The following is a 27,481-nucleotide window of genomic DNA, read 5'->3' on the forward strand; positions in this document are numbered from 1 at the left end:
GTGGAATCAGAGTAGTACATAGAAAATACAGTACATTGAATCAGAATATTCAGCACGCTTGTTAAACTACAGTTGCACATTTGGGCAAGTCTCTAAAAGCTTTCCACACCTGGATTGTGCAACATTTGCCCATTATACTTTTCAAAATTCTTCAAACGCTATCAAATTGGTTGTTGATCATTGCTAGACAACAATTTTCAGGTCTTGCCATAGATTTTCATGTAGATTTAAGTCAAAGCTGTAACTCGTTCACTCAGGAACTTTAACTGTCTCCTTGATAAGCAACTCCACTGTAGATGTAGCCTTGAGTTTTAGGTTATTGTCCTGCTGAAAGATGAATTAATCGCCCAGTATCTGGTGGAAAGCAGACTGAACCAGGTTTTCCTCTAGGATTTTGCCTGTGCTTACCTCCATTCTCCATTCAGTTTATTTTTTATCCTGAAAAACTCCCCAGTCTTTAACGATTACAAGCATACCCATAACATGATGCAGCCACCACTATGTTTGAAAATATGGAGAATTGTTCTCAGTAATGTGTGGTATTGGATTTGCCCCACACATTATACTTTGTATTCAGGACAATAAGTGAATTGCTTTGCCTCATTTTTTGCAGTGTTAATTTTCTTGCCATGTTGCATAGAGGATGCATTTGTTGGAATACTTGTATTCTGTAGAGGCTTCCTTCTTTTCCCTCTGTCAATTAGGTTAGTATTGTAGAGTTACTACAATGTTGTTGAGCCATCCTCAGTTTTCTCCTATCACAGCCATTAAACTCTGTAACTGTTTTAAAGTTTCCATTGGCCTCATGGTGAAATTCTTGGGGACTTTCTTTCCTCTCTGGCAACTGAGTAAGGAAGGATGCCTGTATCTTTGTAGTGACTGGGAACACCATCCAAAGCATAATTAATAACTTCAACATACTCAAGGGGATATATTCAATGTCTGCTTTTTTATTTTTACCCATCTACCAGTAGGTGCCCTTCTTTGCGAGGCATTGGAAAACCTCCCTGGTCGTTGTGGTTGAATCGACTGAGGGACCTTACCTCTAATTTAATGTGTGGAGTACAGAGATGAGGTAGTCATTCAAAATCATGTTAAACACTATTATTGCACACAGAGTGAGTCCATGCGACTTATTATGTGACTTTAAGCACATTTTTACTCCTGAACTTATTTAGGCATGCCATAACAAAGGGGTTGAATAAATCTAATACAATTTTATTTGTCACATGCGCCGAATACAACTGGTGTAGACCTTACAGTGAAATGCTTACTTACAGGCCCTTAACCAACAATGCAGTTTTAAGAAAAGACCTATAAAAAAAAGGAAGAGATAAAAGTAACAAATCACTAAAGAGCAGCAGTATAACAATAGCGAGGATATATACAGGGGGTGCCAGTACAGAGTAAATGTGCGGGGGCACCGGTGTCGAGGTAATTGACGACTTATTGACTCAAGACGTTTCAGCTTTTCATTTTTTATTAATTCGTTAAAAAAAATCGAAAAACATAACTCCACTTTGACATTACGGGGTATTGTGTGTGACAATAAAATCTTAATGTAAACCCATTTTAAATTCAGGCTGTAAGACAACAAAATGTGGAAAAAGTCAAGGAGATATAACTAATTCAATCATTTTCTAAATATTATAAAAGCCAAATCACTCAACAAAGACCTAAGATGACTTGACATTCTGCTAAATAGAACAAAATCCAATAAGAACTCAATACAATACAATACAAAACAGTACAACAGATCACAAGAGAACAAAATTCACAAGGTCATTGTATGGATTATTTCCATTTTAATCTCAGAGATAGTAGGCCTATAAGTATTGATGTATTGCCCTGTCCTCTCCCAATGCCTCCATGATGTTTTAGGAAGACTTATTCAAGCCTGGAGAGCCCTACTACCCCTCCCTGGAGTACAGGTTTCTCCTCTGGTGAATAAACACAGTTATGCTGGCCAACAGCGCCACTGTCAGGATAGCTACTGCCACTGCAAGCGCCGCAATGACACCTTGCAAAAGTTAGGAGAGATGCAATGATAAGTAATCAGATTTAAAAGATGTCAGTCTTAGAGTCCAGTTTCAATGAGCAGTGTCAGTTTCCGAGTAAATGTTATGTTTACTTATACTTACAGTATCTGTGGCAATATTTATGGATATTCTGGTGTATAGAATGACAGGAAAATGAGCTCCTATAAGCAAAAGTAACAAAGCAAAAGCTTTGAACCATTAGGACAATATGGAACTACCTTTCTTACCTGTGTTGGACCGTGACGGTTTGAGCCCGCACTCGGCGTCCCAGTCCGTTGAGATGACATCTTTAACCAGGTCAGTGAATGAGGTCAGAGGGCACGAAGTTGTCTCACAGCCAGGCATAGGGGTCGGGTAGGGATCACGGGATGAGTCATTACGGTAATACATGTCAAGAGAATAGGACCTGGAATAGTTTATACAGACTATGTAAAGACATAGCCTATAGTCATGTGTTATGCAGATTTCTGTGACACTTTAAGACTCATTTCACATCTCGCATACCATTTAGTTGTCATTTAAAGGTGCAATATGCAGAAATCGCTCAGCCATTTCCTGGTTGCTAAAATGCTAATAGTTCACCAAATGTTTATGCGGCAAAACAAGCAATGTATAGTGTAAGAAATTCATTGTACCTTCTAAACCACTGTGCAATATCTTTTCAATAAGCAAAAATATTGTATTTTCAGCTCTTTGAAGCTGGTGTACAAAACCGAAAGTAAAAGATGCAAATATGAAACATAAGCACGGGAAGCATAAAACTAGTGCACATAGAACAGATATAGCGCTTCTTGGACTTGCTTTTAATGTGAATGACTATGTCAATTTTTTCAGGTCACCCAAAAAGTTACATATTGCAGCTTTAAACCAAATAATTTGTACAGTTTATTGCGCTAAAACATTAGCCTTGTACATATGATCGTTTCTGGAGGTATCACAACTAAAACTACATTACCCATCATCCTCTTGGTAGAACTCAAAGAGCTGACAGGCAGCATAAGGAGGAAGAAGACCATTGTACACGTCTAGGGCAGCCTGGAGAGTGATGAGGGTGGAGTCATGCTAGAGAGAGAGAGAGAGATGTACACATTAGAACACAGAATTAATTGTGTCGCATAAATTTGCTTAATCACAGAGCGTTAACATTGTGCTTGGTCACGCGTGGATGTGCTTGTGAATGTGTAAATATGAATAGGAAGACATCCTAGATGTTAGATTGCATAATATGAAGTGTGAGTGTACATCTATGCATGTGGGTGTGTATGTGTGTGCCAGCGGTGTCCACTAACTGCTGAATACATGATGAACTTGAGCGTGCTCCCTTGCTCCATTGCCTTGGAGAAATTCCTCAGGATGGCATTCAACAGAACCCCTGAACAATAAACAAACCGTCAACATTATAAAAACAATCATAGTGACATACACGCAAACAAACAAACAGTTGGCATAATCCAACTCATTAACATACCATTCAGACCAACTCACAATCCACGGGATATGTCATCCACTCAGCATGAGCAACCTCTCAGCCCACAGTCACAACGTTAACTCAACGTCACTTCAACTTATTTTCAACTCTCAACCCCGCAGCCACAACATCAAAGCAACATTACTTCAACTCTTTCACAACCCACGTGACCTCTGACACCTTCTGAACTCTAACCGCTCACCTCCTGAGAGCCTGGCCTTTTCCTTTCTCTTGTGAGTGACGACGCTGAACATGACCTCAAAGGAGGATATTTCCTGTAGAGTGTTGAGTACTTCCTGTGTGGCCCAGCCAGGGGTGGTCAGGTTGTGATTCCTCTAACAAGGGTACAATGACAACCGTTAGCATCGTTCTGTTTGACGCGCAATGTTCTACAACACACGAGTCACAACCAAGCCTGTACCCGTGTAATTATTGTGGTCGCATCCCAAATAGCAACCTATTCCCTTTAAAGTGCACTACCTTTGACCAGGGCACATAGGACTCTTGTCAAAATTAGCACACAATATTGGAAAGAGGGTCCCATTTTGGATGCAAGCTCTATTTCACGGTTTGTATAAGTCGTTCTATTTATATCCGTCTCTGAAAATAACAGATGACGGATGTACACTTTGCACTGGTGCTAATGTGCATTACTGTAAGTATGACCAAGTCTACCTCTTATATAATCATGAATATTGTTCATTTCAACGAGCTATTGAGTTATTCATCAAGCCCAACTGCCGAGATGATCACATGGTAGTTTTCCCCTATATTGTTTGTTCCCAGGCGGGGCACAAAGGCCCAAAGAGTAACATCCAGGCTTTCTGGCATCAAAGTTGTCAATTGAAACCAATAGAAACCAAACTATTTGACACAGGGCAACTTGAAACAGAGGTAGGCATGGGAAGGGAGGGGAGGCGTCCTGCCTATATAATGAGTGAGGCAGGATCCAGAGTCAGATGAACTCATGGATGCAATTTTTATGTCTCTGTGCAGTATTTGTATTTGTATTTTTGTATTTATTATGGATCCTAAGGCAGCAGCTACTCTTCCTAGGGTCCAGTAAAATTAAGGCCGTTTATACCATTTTAAAAACATTACAATACATTCAGACTGTGTGCCCTCAGGCCCCTGCTCCACCACTGCCATATATACACAGTACAAAATCCATGTGTACGTGTGTGTATAGTGCGTATGCTATCATGTGTGTGTGTGTATGCATGTGTCTGTGCCTATGTTTGTGTTGCTTCACAGTCCCCGCTGTTCCATAAAGTGTTTTTTAATCTGTTTTCAAATCTATTTTAACTGCTTGCATGAGTTACTTGGTGTGAAATAGAGTTTAGTACTGTGCGCCTCACATAGTCTGTTCTGGATTTGGGGACTGTGAAGAAACCTCTGGTGGAATGTCTTGTGGTCTATGCATGGATGTCCGAGCTGTGTGCCAGTAGTTCAAACAGACCGCTAGGTGCGTTCAACATGTCAGTACCTCTCACAAACACAAGTAGTGATGAAGTCAATCTCTCCTCCACTTTGAGCCAGGAGAGATTGACATGCATATTATTGATATTAGCTCTCTGTGTACATCCAAGGGCCAGCCGGGCTGCCCTGTTCTGAATCAATTGCAATTTTCCTAAGTCCTTTTTGTGGCAACTGGACCACACGACTGAACAGTAGGACGTTAGAGGTAGTTTCGTAAGCCAATGCTAACTAGGATTAGTGCGATGACTGGAAGTCCCAGAGTGGCACGGACAACATGCAGGAAACGTGGGTTTCACGGGTTTCAAGCAAGTCTATGTGTGCATCCTAAATGGCACCCTATTCCCTTACAGTGCACTACTTTTGACCAGAGCCCTACGGGCCCTTCACAAAGTAAGTGGCCTATAAAGGGAAGAGGGTGCAATTTGGGACGTAGATCTCTTCGAAGGGGACCTGCAACTAACCCTAGAGGGGAAACCCTACATGTGGCATGGTATTTATTTCAGAGTCAGAGTGTGTATGCAGAGAGCTACATGCAATAGTACCTGACAGGAGAGAGTGTCGTAGACCCTCCAGATGGAATTCCTGCCCAGCAGCCTAGACACAGGATACCCAGTGTGGTTGGAGAGCTCCTGTATAAATCGCTGTGGGAAGATGTTCATCTTACACAATTGTTTTATTTTTTATTCCAGTCAGTCAATTTTAAGATTGCGCCTGGTGGATTCCTAAAAGCAATCACTCGGTCACATATTCACATGTCACATTCGTTTTTGGCTTCCATAAACAGTTGATTATTAAAACCGTAAGTCTTGTCAAATAAGGGCACTGTACCAAGGTTTTTTTTTATACCCAGTGCTTAGTTGAGAGAAAATGACTCAGGGGAAGGTTCATCTACACTGATGCAAAATACATGATTACTGTCAGTACGTGCTGATAGGTCATCGTTCTAGGTCCTGTATGTAGCTTTGGTGGCGACCCAACCAAATTCAGATAGAAATGTGAGTTGTAGATCTGTCATTCTCATTGGAGTCAAGTCTGATAAGCAGCATATTCTATGTGAGCTATTTCTATGCTTCCCGTCCTTAAAGAGATTGAACGGGATCTTATGGACTTACATATTGTACGAATTGGAATTCATAAACATGCTCATGAGCGCTACTTTTCAACTACTGGCTGAAAATATACAAAACCTTTATAACGTATCTTTAAGATTTGGTTTTGCATCTTTTTACTTTTCGTTTTGTACACCAGCTTGAATCATCTCAAAATTCGATATTTTTTATTTTAGAAAATATATTTCACAGCAGTTTAGATTGTTTAATGATTCTCTACACTTGTTTTGTCACATCAACGGAAATTAGGCAAACGTGATAGAATTTTAGCAACCAGCTAATGGGGAGCGATTTCTACATATTCTGTCTTTATGCACATTAACCTTTCACCTGCTTTTCAGATCACATAAAATGAGACAAGAGCAAGCCACTTGTGACTATTAAGATGAACCCAGGGTGACAAAAATGTTCAGATACCCCATCTTCTCACCAGAGGGTAGTAAAGAGTACCAAGGACGCCTCCATCAAAAGCCAGACATCTCCATAATAGGAACCAGGATGGGATTCAGTTAATTAAAGCCTTTTCATTTTAATTCTCAATATAATTCAATCCTGTCATTAATTAACAGCTCTGAGAATGTGAGAGAAATTGCACCAAGCAGCTTTTTGGAAGATGAAGGAGAAAACTGTGAGTGAAGAAATCACTGAGGGCCTGATGTCACACCGAAATAACTAACAAGGCCTTTGTGACAACTAATAACCTACCGGAATGAAACAATAAATCAGTCTTTGAATAACAAAACACATGTAGCAAGTGAGTCAAAATTAATTCACAAGACAAGATGAATAAGGACAGGGTTGTGAGGAAAAGGGTTTCATTGCTGCGACATATTGCTCAAGGCCCATCTATGACAGGATAGGACTTGAAATGACTAGACAGAACAAAATGAAACATTAACAATAACAACATTAAAAAAAACGAGTGAAAGCGATTGAGGTGTGTTTGATAACCTTGGAGTTTTTCCCCTTGGGGCTATTCTATTTGGACAAACTCAATCAAACGCAGAGTATTTGAAAGTATTTGACATACTACTATGCATTTGACACAGGTCTGAACATGTTATGTCATGTCTACTACAGGTGTAGTATCTTCATTTTTAAAACTCCAGAGTGGCGCATCATTGTAAATAATAATGTGTTCTTAACTGACTTGCCTTGTTAAATAAAGATTAAATATATATATATACAGTGGGGAGAACAAGTATTTGATACACTGCCGATTTTGCAGGTTTTCCTACTTACAAAGCATGTAGAGGTCTGTAATTTTTATCATAGGTACACTTCAACTGTGAGAGACGGAATCTAAAACAAAAATCCAGAAAATCACATTGTATGATTTTTAAGTAATTAATTAGCATTTTATTGCATGACATAAGTATTTGATCACCTACCAACCAGTAAGAATTCCGGCTCTCACAGACCTGTTAGTTTTTCTTTAAGAAGCCCTCCTGTTCTCCACTCATTACCTGTATTAACCGCACCTGTTTGAACTCGTTACCTGTATAAAAGACACCTGTCCACAACCTCAATCAAACAGACTCCATCCTCTCCACAATAGCCAAGACCAGAGAGCTGTGTAAGGACCTCAGGGATAAAATTGTAGACCTGCACAAGGCTGGGATGGGCTACAGGACAATAGGCAAGCAGCTTGGTGAGAAGGCAACAACTGTTGGCGCAATTATTAGAAAATGGAAGAAGTTCAAGATGATGGTCAATCACCCTCAGTCTGGGGCTCCATGCAAGATCTCACCTCGTGGGGCATCAATGATCATGAGGAAGGTGAGGGATCAGCCAGAACTACACAGCAGGACCTGGTCAATGACCTGAAGAGAGCTGGGACCACAGTCTCAAAGAAAACCATTAGTAACACACTACGCCGTCATGGATTAAAATCCTGCAGCGCACGCAAGGTCCCCCTGCTCAAGCCAGCGCATGTCCAGGCCCGTCTGAAGTTTGCCAATGACCATCTGGATGATCCAGAGGAGGAATGGGAGAAGGTCATGTGGTCTGTTGAGACAAAAATAGATCTTTTTGGTCTAAACTCCACTCGCCGTGTTTGGAGGAAGAAGAAGGATGAGTACAACCCCAAGATCACCATCCCAACCGTGAAGCATGGAGGTGGAAACATCATTCTTTGGGGATGCTTTTCTGCAAAGGGGACAGGACGACTGCACCTTATTGAGGGGAGGATGGATGGGGCCATGTATCGCGAGATCTTGGCCAACAACCTCCTTCCCTCAGTAAGAGAGATGGGTCGTGGCTGGGTCTTCCAGCATGACAACGACCCGAAACACACAGCCAGGGCAACTAAGGAGTGGCTCCGTAAGAAGCATCTCAAGGTCCTGGAGTGGCCTAGCAAGTCTCCAGACCTGAACCCAATAGAAAATCTTTGGAGGGAGCTGAAAGTCCGTATAGCCCAGCGACAGCCCCGAAACCTGAAGGATCTGGAGAAGGTCTGTATGGAGGAGTGGGCCAAAATCCCTGCTGCAGTGTGTGCAAACCTGGTCAAGAACTACAGGAAACGTATGATCTCTGTAATTGCAAACAAAGGTTTCTGTACCAAATATTAAGTTCTGCTTTTCTGATGTATCAAATACTTATGTCATGCAATAAAATGCATATTAATTACTTAAAAATCATACAATGTGATTTTCTGGATTTTTGTTTTAGATTCCGTCTCTCACAGTTGAAGTGTACCTATGATAAAAATTACAGACCTCTACATGCTTTGTAAGTAGGAAAACCTGCAAAATCGTCAGTGTATCAAATACTTGTTCTCCCCACTGTATATTTATATATATTGATCACTCTGTTGTCACTGAGAATTTTCCTGCAGAGCAGGATATTCAAATGAGCCTCGTTATTTACATACATTCACTGAAAACCTGTAGTTCTCTTTCTCTCTTGCTCGCTCAAACACTAAATCACCAGACAGAATAAATGTCCTACTACCGTAGGTCCTACTACTGCCACATGAAAATGTACAACATTGTATCTGAAATGCAGCCATATACATCAACAACTGTCGTTGTGTCACGCCCTGACCTTAGTATTCTTTGTTTCCTTTATTATTTTGGTTAGGTCAGGGTGTGACATGGGTGATTATATGTTTACCCTGTCTAGGGGTTTTGTATGTTTATGGGGTTGTGACCATTCTAGGGGTTTTGTATGTCTATGGTTGCCTAGATTGGTTCTCAATTAGAGGTAGCTGTTTATCGTTGTCTCTGATTGGGAACCATATTTAGGCAGCCATATTCCTTGAGTATTTCGTGGGTGATTATCTATGTCTATGTTTAGTTGCTTGTGTCAGCACTATGATTATATAGCTTCACGTTTCGTTTTGTTGTTTTTGTATAGTTCATTCCGTGTTCTTTCTTTATCTCAAGAAGATGCATTCAAATCACGCTGCGCTTTGGTCTCATCGCTATAACGAACGTGACACGTTGTATATAGCTTATTATAAACTGGGTGGTTCAAGCCCCGAATGCTGATTGGCTGACAGACGTGGTATATCAGACCGTATACCACGCGTATGACAAATCATTATATTTACTGCTCTAATTACGTTGGTAACCAGTTTATAATAGCAATAAGGAAACTTAGGGGTTTGTGGTATATGGCCAATATACCACGTCTAAGGTCTGTATCCAGGCACTCTGCGTTGCGTCGCGCATAAGAACAGGATGTATACCACAACCCCTCGGGCCTTATTGCTTAAATAACACAAATAGATAATGGTCTCTACTACAACATAGTGTATCCGAAATGCAGCCTATAGCCTACTTGTAGCCTATCAAAACTAACTTCCGTTTGAAATTATCAGTGAAAAAAATACAAAGCAGGATTATTTTACTCCTGTGACGAAACTGGTCCAATTAAGATGTATGAAGCGTCATAGGCTTTATGATTTGATGTGTTACCTTGACAACTCTTCTGAGACTTACCTGGTGAGACTTGAGAACTCTCCGGTAGTGTTGGCTGTCAAACGTCTCCCCCATCAGCTCTCTAAACCTGGGGCAGTGTTTGCTTGGGGACTTCAACAGCTTGTGAAATCCAAGACAAAACAACAACTTTTTATTCCTCTTTCAAATTCCTCTTCCTCTTTCTCATAAAACCCATGTAAACTCGGTTTATAGCTTTGCTTAATTAGTGGCCCTTTCTTTTCTGTTTAACGCCATCTCAGTGCCAAATGGCCTATTGGTCTGGGAAATGGACATGAAGGTCCATGCTCACATCTCCAATGGGCGTAGTGATATTGAGTTCCACATCAGGCTCCACACAAAACCAATATATCTTGATTCAAACTAGTCTTTTTTTTTCTTCAAATACTTCAGATGGGATGGGTTAACACTTCTGGAACTATTTCATTGGTTCCAATGTAACCAGGCAAGCTCAATCAATCACAGCTAAAAAAAATTGAAAGAAAACAAAACACTATTTTGAACCCAGGTCTACTGGATAGATTCATACAGTTGATTTAATGGATGACGTGTGAGTGAGTGAGTAAGTGGGCATGTTTGTCTATGCCAGCCAGCCTCCAGGCCAGGGCTCTATATGCAAATAAAACACCACATGAAATTTAGGAGCACCAGAAAATATATTTTATAATTGATTGAGATATACTGTATGTGGCCTATATTAATTCTAGATACTTTTGTGCCCTAACAATATGTAACACAGTAAATACATTTGTTTATTATAAAAGCTAAAATGTTGATATAAATACCTGTCATTAAAATTACAAAGAAAATTGTTGAATATTTGGTTTCTACATTGTGTAAAAGCACAATTTTCATATTGCGATGCATTACATTGAAAATTATACACTGTCTCTTTAAAGATATCAGGTTTGCGATTAAGAGCAGCGCTATTGGTGAAAGGAGGAGCTAGGAATCACATTGGGCAATAAATGGAGGACCGTATAATGCCCCACCCAGCATACTACCGAACAATCGCGTTCATGTTGTCATGCTGCTTCACGTGGTTGCTAAAATAATCGTCACGCAATCCCTTCTCAAAGTCAGGGTACGAGTCAAGAAACCTGACTATTTTTCTCGAAAGTACATAATGTCATGATTCCAAAGCTATGCGATATTACAGAAAACAAGTTATCTTACATCTCGGAAAAGACTTGTAATGTTGTACTTCTTGTTCACGGAATTCATGCTAATGTTGGGTTTTTACACTAGCGCCCAATGGACCCCCATACACTCCTTGAAGGAGATATTTTCTTGACGTAGAATAGCCCAGAATGCATCTCGCGGCCCATTGACGACGCATGGCAATGTACACAATCGCATTAATACGATTTCAATTTAGTTTCCAATCTCCTCAAAAGTATCTCTGTTAGTAGTGTGTGATTGCAGCTGTAATCGAACATCCCATTGGTTTCTGCATGAAGCCTTGAGCACACCATCTTCATGGCTGTGACACTTTTGATATTCTGTATTTCCCCTGATTGTCTATGCAATTAAAACATGGGTCTAAAGGGAAATAAAAGTATCATCAGAGTTTTTACCAGTGTCTGAGCTAGCTAGCTACAGGTGTTGCCCCTGCCTCCCGCCTGCTGTGTACCGGAGTCTAGCTAACTAACGTAAACTCGTACATCGCCTTGGTCCGTACAATTGCCCTTATTTTAGCGCCCCAAAAACGTAATACTTCCAGATCAACTGTAATGTCAATACCATTGTAAAGCACAATTTCTCCCCTTTCCAACAAAATCGATTACATGACCTAAACGCTGCCCATTTCTGCATAATTCAAGCAGGCAATGAGGCCCGTCGTGTCTTTTTAAAAATGGCGGGTGGGGAAGCGAAACTAATGCGTGGCAGTGAGAAGGACAGATGTCCTGTGGGAAAATTGCTTTTTTCACTCGATCTGTCCAACTTATCACCTTATCGCCTCTAAAATGTAAATAAAACACTATAAAGAGTTTATATAATGTGTCATTACATACCTATTTGAAGGTTTGTGTCGAATTTGAATCAGGTTTTTAGGGCTGTGCTAAAGTGATCTTAGAAGTTAACAGCGGCTTTGAGAATGATGATCGCATGCAATGATGCTGAAAAAATGACTAGGTATCCCCCCCTTACCCCGTCACTGTCCAACTCTTGTTTTTAAACGAAGAGAGAAGTGCTTCACCTGGTGGAGAGAGATTGTAAGACAGAAATAGTTGCTTTATGCGTGCTGTACGTTACGACATAACACGTCAAGATGTAACGTAGGGTCAGTTTTTTCGACTTTTCTCCAATACTATAGAGCCATTACCATGTCGATCAACGCTTGAATAGAAACCCAGTTCACACCCCCGCTTTTGAAGTCAACACAGGCGCTACAGTCCCATTAGTTTTCTTTGTAGCCTCGTTTGAATGTCGCGGTTACGCACATTTGTACGGAATGGGGTGAGTTTACGTTAGTCCTTCACTGACACCTGCTTGCTAGCACACAGTGTCCTTCGCTCCCACCGGCTGAACCTGCCCTTAACAGAACTGCAGGAAAACAGTGCCCGACAGGCGGGAGCAAAGTACACTGTCTACCGGTGTCCTAGATAGCTAGCTATCTATCCTGCTTCCTGCCTGCTATGTACCGGAGTCCTAGCTAGTTAGCTAGCACCCAGTGTCCTTCGCTAACACCTGCCAAACACCTGCCCTCGCCACCGTTAACAGAACTGGAGGAAAGCAGTGCCCGACATGCAGGGGCAAAGAACACTGTCTACCGTTTTCGTAGCTAGCTAGTTAGCTACCATTGTCGCCCCCGCACCATCTTATTTTTCTATGATATTAAGGTGGTCCACAAAAAAAAAGGTTTAAGGTGCATGCCACCACCTACTGTGCTGGAGTGTGCGATCAATCATGGTCTGCCAAATTCTGTACTAAGAAAATACATTTTTAAACCAAATAAATCTCTACTAACTTCTACCACACCCTCCCCTCAAAAACTCTCCCAAGCCCCCCAACCTCATTAAATATGATCTATATTATGTTGAAACAATCCATCCTTAGGATTATTCAGCATATTAACAACCATTTTGACAGTAACATCTGTTACCCTCATAACTATTTTGCCGTATCCACAATAGCCTTCAAGCTGGTATTTCTGCTTTCCACAACCCGAGTCGTGTTGATAACCTTACCAATGAAAGCTATGAAATGAACTTTATTCACCATCAAAGTGTCCTTTGACACAGCATATTCTTGAGCGCAAGATTTCTGAACAGGTCTCGAAAACATGCCAGGACCAGCAGAAGCACCAGCCCCAGCAGCAGGTCCACTTACTACAGGAACAGCCATGGAAGCTCCATCAGTCCGCACTGTAGTTCCACCAATCTGTTAACCAGCCTCTGCATAGAGTGCATTCGTAAAGTATTCGGACCCCTTGACTTTTTCCACATTTTGTTACGGTACAGCCTTATTCTAAAATCTATTATTTCCTCATCAATCTACACACAATACCCCATAATGACAAAGGTTCTTTTTTAAACATTTTTTTTTCATTTTTTGCAAATTTATACAAATAATAAAACAGAAATACCTTATTTACATAAGTATTTAGACCCTGTGCTATGAGACTCGAAATTGAGTTCAGGTGCATCCTGTTTCCATTGATCGTCCTTGAGATGTTCCTACAACTTGATTGGAGTCCACCTGTGGTAAATTCAATTGATTGGACATGATTTGGAAAGGCACACACCTATCTATATAAGGTCCCACAGTTGACAGTGCATGTCAGAGCAAAAACCAAGCCATGAGGTCGAAGGAACTGTCTGTAGAGCTCTGAGACAGGATTGTGTTGAGGGACAGATCTGGGGAAGGGTACAAAACATTTCTGTAGCATTGAAGTTCCTCAAGAACAAAGTGGCCTCCATCATTCTTAAATGGAAAACGTTTGGAACCACCAAGACTGTTCCTAGAGCTGGACGTCCGCCCAAACTGAGCAAATGGGAGAGAAGGGCCTTGGTCAGGGAGGTGAATAAGAACCCAATGTTCACTCTGACAGAGCTACAGAGTGCCTATGTAGATGGGAGAACCCTTCCAGAAGGACAACCATCTCTGCAGCACTCTACCAATCAGGCCTTTATGGTAGAGCGGCCAGACGGAAGCCACTCCTCAGTAAAAGGCACATGAAAGCCTGCTTGGAATTTGTCAAAAGGCACCTAAAGACTCTCAGACCATGAGAAACAAGATTATCTGGTCTGATAAAAACCTAAAAACTATTTGGACTGAATGCCAAGCGTCACGTCTGGAGGAAACCTGGCACCATCCCTACGATGAAGCATGGTGGTGGCAGCATCATGCTGTGGGGATGTTATTCAGTGGCAGGGACTGGGAGACTAGTCAGGATCGAGGGAAAGATGAACGGAGCAAAATACAGAGAGATTCTTGATGGAAACCTGCTCCAGAGCGCTCAGGACCTCTGACTGGGCCGAAGGTTCACCTTCTAACGGGACAACAACCCTAAGCACACAGCCAAGACAACGCAGGAGTCGCTTCGAGACAAGTCTCTGAATGTCCTTGAGTGGCCCAGCCAGAGCTCGGACTTGAACGCGATCAAACATCTCTGGAGAGACCTGAAAATAGCTGTTCAGCAACGCTCCCCATCCAACCTGACAGAGTTTGAGAGTGTCAGCAGAGAAGAATGGGAGAAACACCCCAAATACAGTGGTGCCAAGCTTGTAGCATCATGCCAAGAAGACTTGAGGCTGTAATCGCTGCCAAAGGTGCTTCAACAAAGTACTGAGTAAAGGGTCTGAATAGTTATGTAAATGTGATATTGAATTATTTATTTTTATTATACATTTGCAAAAATGTCTAAAAACCTGTTTTTGCTTTGTCATTATGCAGTATTGTGTGTAGATTGATGAGGGGGGGGGAAACGATTTAATCCCTTTTAGAATAAGGCTGTAACGTAATAAAATGTGGGAAAAAGTCAAAGGGTGTGAAAACCTTCCGAATGCACTGTGTAATACATCATGACTGATTCTATATCTCTGAGCCTCTCTAGGCTCTCTCTGCACCTGGCATCCACCAAATGATGCACTGCTGTCGTCGTACCCCCCTTCCACAATTACAACTTTTAACCTTCACATCGCTCCCACATTCACCGTAATCATGTTCCGCTCCACACTTGGCACATATTTTCTTTCCTTTACACTGAACAACTACATGTCCCATTCTTTGGCCTTTAAAACACTGCATTGGGGATGAGGCAAATGCTCTGACATTGAAACTAAGGAATCCTATCTGTACTTTTCCAGGCAAAACCTTCTCAAACCTCAGCATCACTGATAAGCTTTCACTTCTTTGACCCTCTTTCCTACTGATCAACCTTTTGGCCTCAATCACTCTGCCTCCCTTCACATTTTCTTTAATATCATCTATGGACATAGATACTGGGACCCCAGTGATGACTCCCCTCGACCTAGCATAAGCATCAGGGACATGGCTTTTAATCTTCTTCCCATTAAGCTTTTCCATTACAGAATCTTCCCTTGCTAAGCCTGGCTACCACAAAATATTATCAATCCACCATTTCCAATGGACCAGGCTAGTTTGACTTCACCTATCTCTACGGCATTGGTTAATCGGATAGGGTGTGAATGAGGCCCTGTGGTCTCATCAAACACCATCACAACTTTCCACGCCAACACATTCTTACTCTTGCTCCCTACCTTGGCCCTCTTTATGCTTTGCAGACTAGACGCTCCACTGCTTTCAGTATCATGATCTCTCTTCTTCCTATGTCTTTCCTCTACAGACCATTCAGATCCTTGACCCTCATCCTCCCACTCCAGATCATCAGAACGGTCACCCATATTGATCGCATTCCAGCACAGCTGTTGCTTCTCCAACCTTGTCTCCACTTCGTCCGCACTACTCGCCGCCGTTTCCAACCATCCGCCATACGTCTTTTTTGCTCTGATATGGTTCTTCCAGCTGGAGGGACCTGCCAGCTTGCGATCGATCTGCCATAGGAAGATGAAAATGTTGCGCCGATAATATTGGTCAGATCTTTTGACCTGGTTGGGTTAGAAGCACGCCATTTTCGCTGTCGTAATGGTGAAACCATGACGCGAATGACTCTGCACTCGCTTGTTTCTCTAGGGCACAGAGAAACAAATGGTACAGTGAAGCCTTATCGTTACAGATGTTTTCATAGTCGCTCAGTGCTCCCAAAATAAAACTCCTAGTCGCACAGGAAAATATTTGGTCGCAAGTTTAGAGCCCTGCGCCCGCCTACCTTATCCTGTGCTCTGGTGACAGTGTGCACTGGAATGGGCCGCCATGGTAACTGGGGCATGAGGGGAGGGGGGCGTCTGTTTGGGGGGAACAGCCCAGCCAGGTTAGCCTGGGCACTCATTAGAGTGCGGTCATAGTCTGTGCTCCGCACGTACACCTGTGTGGAGGGGAAGAAGTAAAGCTTTGGTTCCTATGTCTATACCAGCATACCACTTAGAGAATGCATGTCCAAAAAACTGCTCCACTGTACAGTAAGTGGTTTGCCAGTGTGCATAATGGAACAAAGCTTTACTGTATTAAGAATTAATATGTTCTACTTAAAATGTGCTTTTCCCTTTTCTGTCATCCTATGTGAAGTGATTGCACACTGTAAATCATTTTGACAACATTGGCTTTTCCTGTGATGCCGATAAAGCTTGCTTGAATTCGGATGTGACATGACAGGGGACAGGAAAGGTACAGCACGAGCTGAAACTTGAGTGTGACAACAAATCGTTAGCGACAGCGAATTAGGAAAGTTGTTATTTTGGTGGTAATTGCTACTTTATGGACGGAGGGAGGGAAAAGGGGAGAGAGAGACGGGGACGAGAGAGAAAAAGATAAAGAGATAGAATGGAGTGAAGAGAAAAAGGGAGAGAACGACAGGAAGAGAAAGAGAGAGACTGGAAAAGGGAAATCAGATCTTTGTTGTAATGCCAGTACGATGCGAACTGCCTTGGGGCAAACAGAGCCAAACAACATGCATGCAGTCTAATGCACAGTGACGAGATCAGGCGAGATTAGCCCACATGTTACATCATGTTATGAGGCCGGGGTGATGATGTCATCAACATGAGTCATTCTCATTAGCCTACACCATAACAGACATTACAGGCACTAAGTACCACACATGGATATTTTGTGGTCATATGCTCCAAAGAACCCAGACGTATAGCCCGAAATAGATTTGCCAAGACTCAAATGCACAAACAGCACACATGGTAAACAATGCAATTTGTCTCCTGTGTAATATGTACAGGTTTGGGCTCCAGTAACGCACCTCTTTGCTGTTGTAGTCTTCACTGAGGAAGAGTCCATAGCGTCTCTTTAGAAACCTGCCGACGTCAAACTGCTGTCTCATCCCCAACTGAGCCAAGCGAGACAAAAAAAAGACGAGAGAAAACTTATACCTCACACAATAGCCTAGGTCAAGTAAGAACTTCTACGGAGAAGATTTAGGAGATATTACTGTGAAGTGTGAGAACATTGCTTGTTTTTGTTACGTACAGGATTATCTAACGTTTCATGACAGACTCCTTCAACTTTTTCTAAAGAAAATGTGTGTGCTTGCTTAAGCTTATAGTTGTAGAAGAAGTTACAGGCACATTCAGAATGAAAATATAGGCAAAGGGATATGTTTTTTTGAAATATAATTGTCATTGCATACTCAAATTTCTGTACCTCAGTTAGCTGCCCGAAGCCTTGTGCCCACACTTCCTCACCGTGAGGGTCCAGGGGAAACGACTCAATGGGGGATCGATCGCCATGACGAAATACCTTACGCCAGTCATATGTTTTATGTCATATGTATAGAGCTACAGTACCTTACACAAGTCATGTGTCTTATATTCTTATGTGATATGCAGAAGTACCTTTTATACCTGGTGCTAACGTGTCCTATGTCCTAATCTTATCCACATTCCGATTGTGCCCACTTATTAGTCGTTGCATCTACACGTGGTATTAAAATGTGTTTCTTATCCGATTACTGTACCCCCATTGTGACCAGATATCCTAGTCCCTCCGGAGGTGGTCAGGAAGATCGGATCACAATCAGCAAATAATACGTATTTTAATCATCTACACCTGTCTTAAAATGTGGGCACAATCAGAATGTGGACAAGATTGGGACAAAGGACACATGTTAGAACCAGGTATAAACGGGGCTAAAATTGGGTTAAATTAAGCTTGATTGGTTGGTTTAATACATGGCTCCTACATCAGACATAAAATACAATATGATTATTGATCATCTTATTTACTTTTCCCTTCAAGCATAAACCATGTGTTGAATCTATCAGGATTTCATTAAACATTTCAAAACAAATCCTAGAAGAGTAAAGCAGAACTGTAAAGACTTACGGCAACAACAAATTTTAGAATGCGGGATTCAGTCGATGAGACACAAGAGAGAAGTAAAAGGTATCCCAAAGTTTTCAGGCATCCCACCATCTCTTCTGTAGTTTCTTTCACTTCTGTTACAGCGGGGTTGCCTTTTAGAGGTTAACTGAAAAAAAGGTCATATCGAATATCGATAAAGACAATTAAAAATGTTCTGCCAAATTCAGTCTATTTGCTCACTCAATATTACTTGGACACGTTTAGCAGAAACACACTATTTGGCACGTCCATTAATAAGGTCATTATTTTATATAAATGCAATGGTGATTCTAATTCCACAAGTTTAATAGTTGTTAATTAACTAATAATAGTTTGTTTGTTTAATAATAGTTTGTTAATTTCTTCTGAACCCTTATTTCATTAAATGTAAATGATGACCTGTCATGTAAATTAGAATAATTATAAAACATAATTACTACAAATGTTCACTTACCTTAATTTGTATGTAACAGACTCAGAGTAGTTCCTTAGAGCTGGTTTGTATTTGAAGAAATCTATGAGAAAAAGGCCCACTGCAGTAAATCTCATTCGTGAAGCTATACACAGATATGAATTGACATTTAGTGCATGTTTCACTAAAGGATGCACTGCTTTCATAACCCACCTAGCTGACCCCCTCTTCCTCTTCTCTTCCTCTCTCCCTTGTGATGCCTGCTCCCAATTCGCACTGGCCGCTCAAAATCCAAATAACCGTATCTGTCGATCTCACTCTCTCTCCCTTGACGTACCAATGGACCAATATACCCTGGCAGTTCTCTTCAGTTTCACATTTGATCTGTAGACATATCTGTCCACCTCAGACAGGACTGCTCTCCTTATGTAGCAGCCATACAGTGCCTATGGTGAACCAAGCCCTAAACATGAGAATCGTCCTTTAGCAAGGCTCTAACGATAGCCTTACTCACTTGGTGCCTCACTTAGTTCAACCCCCCCCCCCACCCACACACCACCACCACCACACACACACACACACACACACACACATAAACACACACACATCCGTGGGCACACAGACACATGCTTACATCCATGAGTGCATTCACACAAGCAAGCACACATGCACTTATGCACACACACACACACATGCATGCATGCATTCACACACACCACACACACACAGCCCGGGGCCACAAACACTCATTATATCGTGCCATGTCATCCACCATGGATTTTGCCCCAAAATTACAGGGCCTGCAGTGTTTTCCCTGACTTAGCAAACTTGTAGGGCTGTGTTAGTATCAAAGTCGCCTTATGGGTCAGTAAAATAGGGTAATAGGATGTACTATAGGCTTATAATTTATGACCCATCATGACTGGAACAAGTGAGCTGACTTTTAGTGCTCAGTTATTCATCAGTTCATTGTTTTGTAACCCTGTACATTCTTAGAATGTGGGGACAGCCAAAGAACCCTCTTGGAACCCTTTTTTGGTAAGATTGTAGGTATGTGTATGCATAGTAGGATTAATATGGTATAGCAGTACAAGCTAAATGACACATTTGAGTATACAGCCATAAGTCATAAAAAATATGCACACACAGTACACACTGTACACATTGTACACACTGTACACATTGTACACACACACAGTGCCTTGAGAAAGTATTCAGACCTCTTGACTTTTTCCACGTGTTGTTGTGTTACAGCCTGAATTTAAAATGGATTACATTGGGATTTGTCGTCACTGGCCTACACACAATACCCCATAATGTCAAAGTGGAAATATGTATTTATTTATTTTTTTTTTACAAATTCATAAGAAATGAAAAGCTGAAATGTCTTGAGTCAATAAGTATTCAACCCCTTTGTTATTGCAAGCTTAAATATGTTCAAGAGTAAAAATGTGCGTAACAAGTCACATAATAAGTTGTATGGACTCAGTGTGTGTGTGTGCGGTAATAGTGTTTAAAATTATTTTTGAATGACTACCTCATCACTGCACCCCACACATACAATTATGTGTAAGGAGTGAATTTCAAACACAGACTCAACCACAAAGACCGGGGAGGTTTTCCAATGCCTCGCAAAGAAGGGCACCTATTGATAGATGGGTAAAACATGTATTACACTTTGGATGGTGTATCGATAGAACCAGTCACTCCAAAGATACCAGCGTCCTTCTTAACTCAGGGATTTCACCATGAAGCCAATGGTGACTTTAAAACAGTTACAGAGGTTAATGGCTGTGATGGGAGAAAACTGAGAATGGATCAACAACATTGTAGTTCATCCATAATACTAACCTAATTGACAGAGTGAAAAGAAGGAAACCTGTACCGAATAAACTGCAAAAAAATTGGCAAAGAAATTAACTTCATGTCCTGAATACAAAGCCTTATGTTTGGGGCAAATCCAACACAACACATCACCGAGTACCACTCTTCATATTTTCAAGCATAGTGGTGGTTGCATCATGCTACGGGTATGCTTGTCATCAGAATAGAGCTAAGGACAGGCAAAATCCTAGAATAAATCTTGGTTCAGTCTACTTTCCAACAGACACTTGGAGACAAATTCACCTTTCAGATGGACAATAACCTTAAACACAAGGCCAAATATACACTGGAGTTGCTTACCAAGATGACATTGAATGAAAATCTATCGCAAGACTTGAAAATGTCTGTCTAGCAATGGTCAACAACCATCTTGACAGAGAGTCAGGGGCTGAGCCCCACCTGTTTAGAAAAAGTGTTGGGCCTGTTTTGCATGTTATTTTGGCATTCATACGTGTCACATACCAGTCTCCAAACAATGTAAAAAAATATATATATTTGAGGTTAAACTTCTTATGGCTGCAATCCCGTTAACGGGATGATATGACAACACCCAGTGAAAGTGCAGGGCGCCAAATTCAAACAACAGAAATCTCATAATTAAAATTACTCAAACATACATGTATCTTATACCATTTTAAAGGTAATCTTGTTGTTAATCCCACCAAAGTGTCCGATTTCAAATAGGCTTTACAGCGAAAGCACCACAAATGATTATGTTAGGTCACCGCAAAATCACAGAAAAACACAGCTATTTTTCCAGACAAAGACAGGAGTCACAAAAAGCAGAAAAAGAGATAAAATGAATCACTAAACTTTGATGATCTTCATCAGATGACACTCATAGGACTTCATGTTACACAATACATATATGTTTTGTTCGATTAAGTTCATATTTATATCCAAAAACCTCAGTTTACATTGGCGCCATGTTCAGAAATGCCTCCAAAATATCCGGAGAAATTGCAGAGAGCCACGTCAAATAACATAAATACTCATCATAAACTTGGATGAAAGATACATGTTTTACATAGAATTAAAGATACACTTGTTCTTAATGCAACCGCTGTGTCAGATTTCAAAAAGCTTTCTGGCAAAAACACAATATTCAATAATCAGAGAACAGCGTTCAGCCACAAAAGGAAGCCATACAGTTACCCGCCAAATTGTGCAGTCAACAAAACTCATAAAAAGCATTATAAATCTTCCCTTACCTTTGCTGATCTTTGTCGGAATGCACTCCCAGGACTCCCACTTCCACAAGAAATGTTTGTTTTGTTCGGTAATGTCCATCATTTATGTCCAAGTAGCTACTTTTGTTAGCGCGTTTAGTACACAAATCCAAACGCTCGTGCAGGTCCAGGCGAACGTCGGACGAAAACTTCAAAAAGTTATATTACAGGTCGAATAAACTTGTCAAACTAAGTATAGAATCAATCTTTAGGATGTTGTTATCATAAATATGCAATAACGTTCCAACCGGAGAATTCCTTTGTGTCTATAGAAGTAATGGAACGCAAGTCCCTATCATGTGAAATGCGCATGACCAGGAAATGGCTCTCTGCCAGTAACCAGTAGAAGCTTCATTCAATGTTCTACAGACTGTTGACATATAGTATAATATGCATATATTAGCAACTATGACTGAGGAGCAGGCCATTTACTCTGGGCACCTCTGTGCACCTTTCATTCAGCTACTCAATACTGTCCCTGCAGCCATAAGAAGTTAATCAAGCCGCATGCAAACTTGGTCTCTTTTGCTTTCTTGAGGAAGGCAGCTCCAAAACGCAGGTGTTTCAGCCTAGTTCAGTGCTTTCTGTGGGGGTGGGGCAGCCAGCAGAAAATATGGGGTTTGTAATGTTCTCTAGTTGCGCCGTGGCTCAGTGTTCTGTCACTCATGGAGACACTACGTCATCGCAAAATCTACGTGTAGAGCTACGTCTACGTTGAGACTTTGAGAGTCTACGTTGAGAGTCTACCCTTACATTAGGGTCTTTAAATTAAAGATCCAAGCAACCTCTCGTTTTAACAATAAATTGTCGAGGTCACCCCCTCTCCTAGGGAGGGTGACATGTTCGATGCCAATATAACGTAGAGACAAAATCGAGTGGTTTTCTTCCAAAAAGTGGGCCGCAACTGGTTAAGTCGAGTTTTTGCACCTAATGGTGCTACGATACTCCGAGATACGTACTTTTAATTTACGTTTTGTTTTACCCACATAATTTTTACCACAAAGACAAGTTATAAGATAAATAACTGCCTTAGTGGAGCACGTGATAACACCTTTCAAATCAAATCAAATCATATCAGGGAGTTTCTAGGGAGTTTTTCCTAGCCACCGTGCTTCTACACCTGCATTGCTTGCTGTTTGGGGTTTTAGGCTGGGTTTCTGTACAGCACTTCGAGATATTAGCTGATGTACGAAGGGCTATATAAAATAAACTTGATTTGATTTGATAACACCTTTGATTGGGATCTGTTTCCCTGTTTGGGGGTGTTTGAAGGATCTACATTTTTAAGTGCCACTGCATTGAGCACAGCCATTACACTTCAGTTTCCATCCAGTAGGGTTGCAAATAGACGTTGTGCAGGGATATCTTGGGGTGGTAAATCAGAGTTTACCAGTTGATCTCTGAGGTTTCTGCCCTGCGAGAATATGACCAAGGGAAGGTGCGAATCCACCTGACACACACACACACACACACACACACACACACACACACACACACACACACACACACACACACACACACACACACACACACACACACACAGTCTTGTATAACTAACCTTGTGGGGACACACAATTCAGTCCCATTCATACACACAATTCAGTCCCACACATACACACACACACACACACAAGTGGGCGCACATGTATGCACACGCACGTACACTCAAACACAAACTGATCTCTGTCTCATACTTGGGCCAACCTGAGCCTGGCATCCCCACTAAAGTACTCAAAGTAAAGGGTCTCTCTCTCTCTCTCACACTCACTCACTCACTCACTCACTCACTCACTCACTCACTCACACACACACACACACACACACACACACACACACACACACACACACACACACACACACACACACACACACACACACACACACACACACACACACACACACACACACACACACACACACACACACACACACACACACACACACAGTCTTGTATAACTAACCTTGTGGGGACACACAATTCAGTCCCATTCAAAATCCTAACCTTAACCCCAAAACGTAACCCTAGTTCCTAGCCCTAAAACTAATTCTAACCCTGACATTAATTCTAACCTTAACTCTAAACCCCCTAGAAATAGCATTTGACCTTGTGGGGAATAAGAAAATGTCCCCAGTTGATCAAATGTTTTTGTAAGCTATTTTTCTATTCCCCACAAGTATAGTTAAACACGACCCCTGCACACACACACGCACACACACATACAGTATATACTGTTGACACTGCAATACACTGACTACGACATCTGAACTGCATTAAAGGGATACTGCAGCAATAATGTTTCTGTCTCTGTTGAAATACAGTGCATTCGGAAAGTATTCAGACCCGTTGACTTTTTCCCCAAAAAACTACGTTACCGCCTTATTCTAAAATGTATCAAATAGTTTTTTCCCCCTATCAATCTACACACAATACGCCATAATGACAAAGCAAAAACAGGTTTTTAGATTTAAAAACAATTTACCTATCACATTTACATAAGTATTCAGACCCTTAACTCAGTACTTTGTTGAAGCACCTTTGGCAGCGATTACAGCCTCGAGTCTTCTTGGGTATGATGCTACAAGCTTGGCACATCTGTATTTGGGGAGTTTCTCCCATTCATCTCTGCAGATCCTCTCAAACTCTGTCAGGTTGGATGGGGAGCGTTGCTGCACAGCTATTTTCAGGTCTCTCCAGCGATGATCGATCTGGTTCAAGTCCAGGCTCTGGCTGGGCCACTCAAGGACATTAAAATATTTGTCCCAAAGCCACTCCTGCTTGTCTTGGCTGTGTGCTTAGGGTCGTTGTCCTGTTGCAAGGTGAACCTTCGACCCAGTCTGAGGACCTGCGCGCGCCCTGAGGCAGGTTTTCGTCAAGGATCTAGCTGTACTTTGGTCCATTCATCTTTCCCTTGTCTCCCAGTCCCTGCCGCTGAAAAACCTCCCCACAGTATGATGCTGCCATCACCATTGCTTTTCCGTAGGGATGATGCCAGGTTTCCTCCAGATGTGACGCTTGGCATTCAGGACAAAGATTTCAATCTTGGTTTCATCAAACCAGAGATCTTGGTTCTCATGGTCCATCTTGTTTCTCATGGTCTCTGAGTCCTTAGGTGCCTTTTGGCAAACTCCAAGCGGGCTGTCATGTGCTTTTTACTGAGGAGTGGCTTCCGTCTGGCCACTCTACAATAAAGGCCTGATTGGTGGAGTTCTGCAGAGATGGTTGTCCTTCTGGAAGGTTCTCCCATCTCCACAGAGGAACTCCGGAGCTATGTCAGAGTGACCATCGGATTCTTGCCAGGTCTAGGAAGTCTTGGTGGATCCAAACTTCTTCCATTCAAGAAGAATGGAGGCCACTGTGTTCTTGGGGACCTTCAACACGGCAGACATTGTTTGGTACCATTCCCCAGATCTGTGCCTCGACACAATCCTGTCTCGTAGCTCTACGGGCAATTTCTTTGACCTCATTGCTTGGTTTTTGCTCTGAAATGCACTGTCAACTGTGGGATCTTATGTAGACAGGTGTGTGCCTTTCCAAATGATGTCCAATCAATTGAATTTACCACAGGTGGACTCCAATCAAGTTGTAGGAACATCTCAAGTATAACCAATGGAAACAGGATGCACCTGAGCTCAATGTCGAGTCTCATAGCAAAGGGTCTGAATACTTATGTAAATAAGGTATTTCTGTTTTGTATTTGTAATACATTTGAAAAAATGTATAAAAACCTGTTTTTGCTTAGTCATTATGGGGTATGTGTGTAGATTGATGAGGGAAAAAATATTTACATGTATTTTTTAATAAAGCTGTAACCTAACAAAATCTGGAAAAATGGAAGGGGTCTGAATACTTTCTAATGCACTGTTATTGCCACAATTTCACAATGGTTGTCATGGAAACCCAGCATTTGATGCATTTTGAACGAATCTGTGCAGGGAGACTGAGACATTGAAAATGGGAGATGAGAGGTGAAGGGATACACAAATCCATCAAACGAGTGAACGTTACTAAACAGTGCAGGGCATTTCAACACAATAAGGCTCCAATGGGAATGAACGGTTGTGAGAAAGAGCACAAGAGAAACAGAGAAAGAGACAGAGCAAAAAGGACGGAGAGGGAAAGAGCGAGCTATTTTAGGCCGCGGGTTGTCATGGAAACAGCAGCCTCGCTACTACAAATGGAGACAACTAGAACACATGGATCGACAAACAAATGGCGTGCGTACAAGCGCATGCAAATGCCACGGCATGTGTGACTACTCTCCATCTTGGTCGGGTTAATCCTCATGAAAACACAGTCTCTTTCAGACAGAGTGAACATGAATGGGGTGCTTTAGTGAGAGGGGACAAACGCTGGGAGTCAGGGGCTAAGTAATGTCCATTCAGTCAATGGTGAGCCAGCCACTCAGTATGTCTTTTAATTAACCAGTCCCTTTGGCCGCTTCCTTCCCCCTCTTTTTCTCTCTTTCCCTCTCTATCTTTCTCCCTTTCTCTCTGCCCTCTCTCCCTTTCTCTCTCCATTTCTCCCTCCCTTTCTCTCTCCGTCTCTCTGAAGGACAGAGGTATTCCCACAGTTCTCGGGTTGCTATAGCAACACTGCGGCGAGAGAAAAAAAAAGAGAGGACACAGGCAGGAGGAGGAGAGAGGGAGGAGGAGGAGTAGGGGGGAGGGGTAGAAAGAAGCGGGGCCTAAGATGAGGGGATGTGTGAACAATGCTAATGCTAATGATAGCCGCACCCGACCGGGGCGATGGCGAATCTCTGCTTCTAGAGCCGCCGAGAGCCCAGACTGTCACTGACATTAACATAATTCTCGCCGGATATCTTATCTTGCTTCGAGTCGATATCTCTCTCTCACTCTCTACAGAACACAGTGGAGGCCTATAGCCATCTGCTCATTCATTTGACATTGAGTTGCTCGATTGTCATAATTGTGTTGAATTTATTTACCTCGTGAGCGTCGTTCAGAATGACAGGAAGTACAGTGATAAGATCCCACACATCATTACTTTACCCAGGGAGACTGAGAACGACAGGGGGATAATGCAGTGTGTGGTTATTGCGTGAGGACTTAAACAATGCAAACCAAAAGGGTCCATCTGACAAGAAGGCGGATTTTTTAAAACATGATAAATAAACGGATAAATATGGGATGAAGTTACATACGTGCTGTTATACACATACTGATATAATACCATTCCGTGAATGTATACAAAGTCGGCATGCTGTTGGTCCAGTCGACGACACCCGACGCATGCCTTCACTCAACCGAGTTCGGCCCGCGTCCTGGTGCTAACTGGGTAATAACGATGACACGCAGTCTCTAATATGTACATGTACAGTGTATGTACGTATATGTAGGTAGGCTATATGTAATATCACAAATATTTGTCACATCAACACATTAACACAACCGAAGACATACAGTATGTGCCACTGAAGGCCATGAGGAATATAAAGGGGAAATAATCTGGGTGTCCGTGTTGCCAAT

General features: G+C 41.8%; 1 protein-coding gene across 2 annotated transcripts; it reads right to left on the reverse strand.

Moving 5' to 3' along the window:
- Positions 1–1,462: 1,462 nt before the first annotated feature.
- On the reverse strand, positions 1,463–19,395 carry LOC129855650 (testicular acid phosphatase homolog). Of its 2 annotated transcripts, XM_055923534.1 has the most exons (13): positions 19,095–19,395; positions 18,924–18,984; positions 18,452–18,596; positions 17,771–17,866; positions 17,370–17,456; positions 16,332–16,487; positions 10,040–10,138; positions 5,529–5,627; positions 3,710–3,842; positions 3,329–3,411; positions 2,995–3,101; positions 2,267–2,445; positions 1,463–2,020 (listed from the first exon to the last, which is right to left on the reverse strand). In XM_055923534.1, exons 3-13 carry the CDS (start codon positions 18,539–18,541, stop codon positions 1,911–1,913), a joined length of 1,239 nt encoding a protein of 412 aa, XP_055779509.1. In that variant the 5' UTR covers positions 18,542–18,596; positions 18,924–18,984; positions 19,095–19,395; the 3' UTR covers positions 1,463–1,910. The 2 variants fall into 2 exon arrangements, with proteins under 2 accessions (XP_055779509.1, XP_055779519.1); XM_055923544.1 differs by lacking the exon at positions 17,771–17,866.
- Positions 19,396–27,481: the final 8,086 nt, after the last annotated feature.

This window comes from Salvelinus fontinalis, chromosome 1, assembly GCF_029448725.1.
Source record: "Salvelinus fontinalis isolate EN_2023a chromosome 1, ASM2944872v1, whole genome shotgun sequence".
Classification (NCBI taxonomy): Eukaryota; Metazoa; Chordata; class Actinopteri; order Salmoniformes; family Salmonidae; genus Salvelinus; species Salvelinus fontinalis.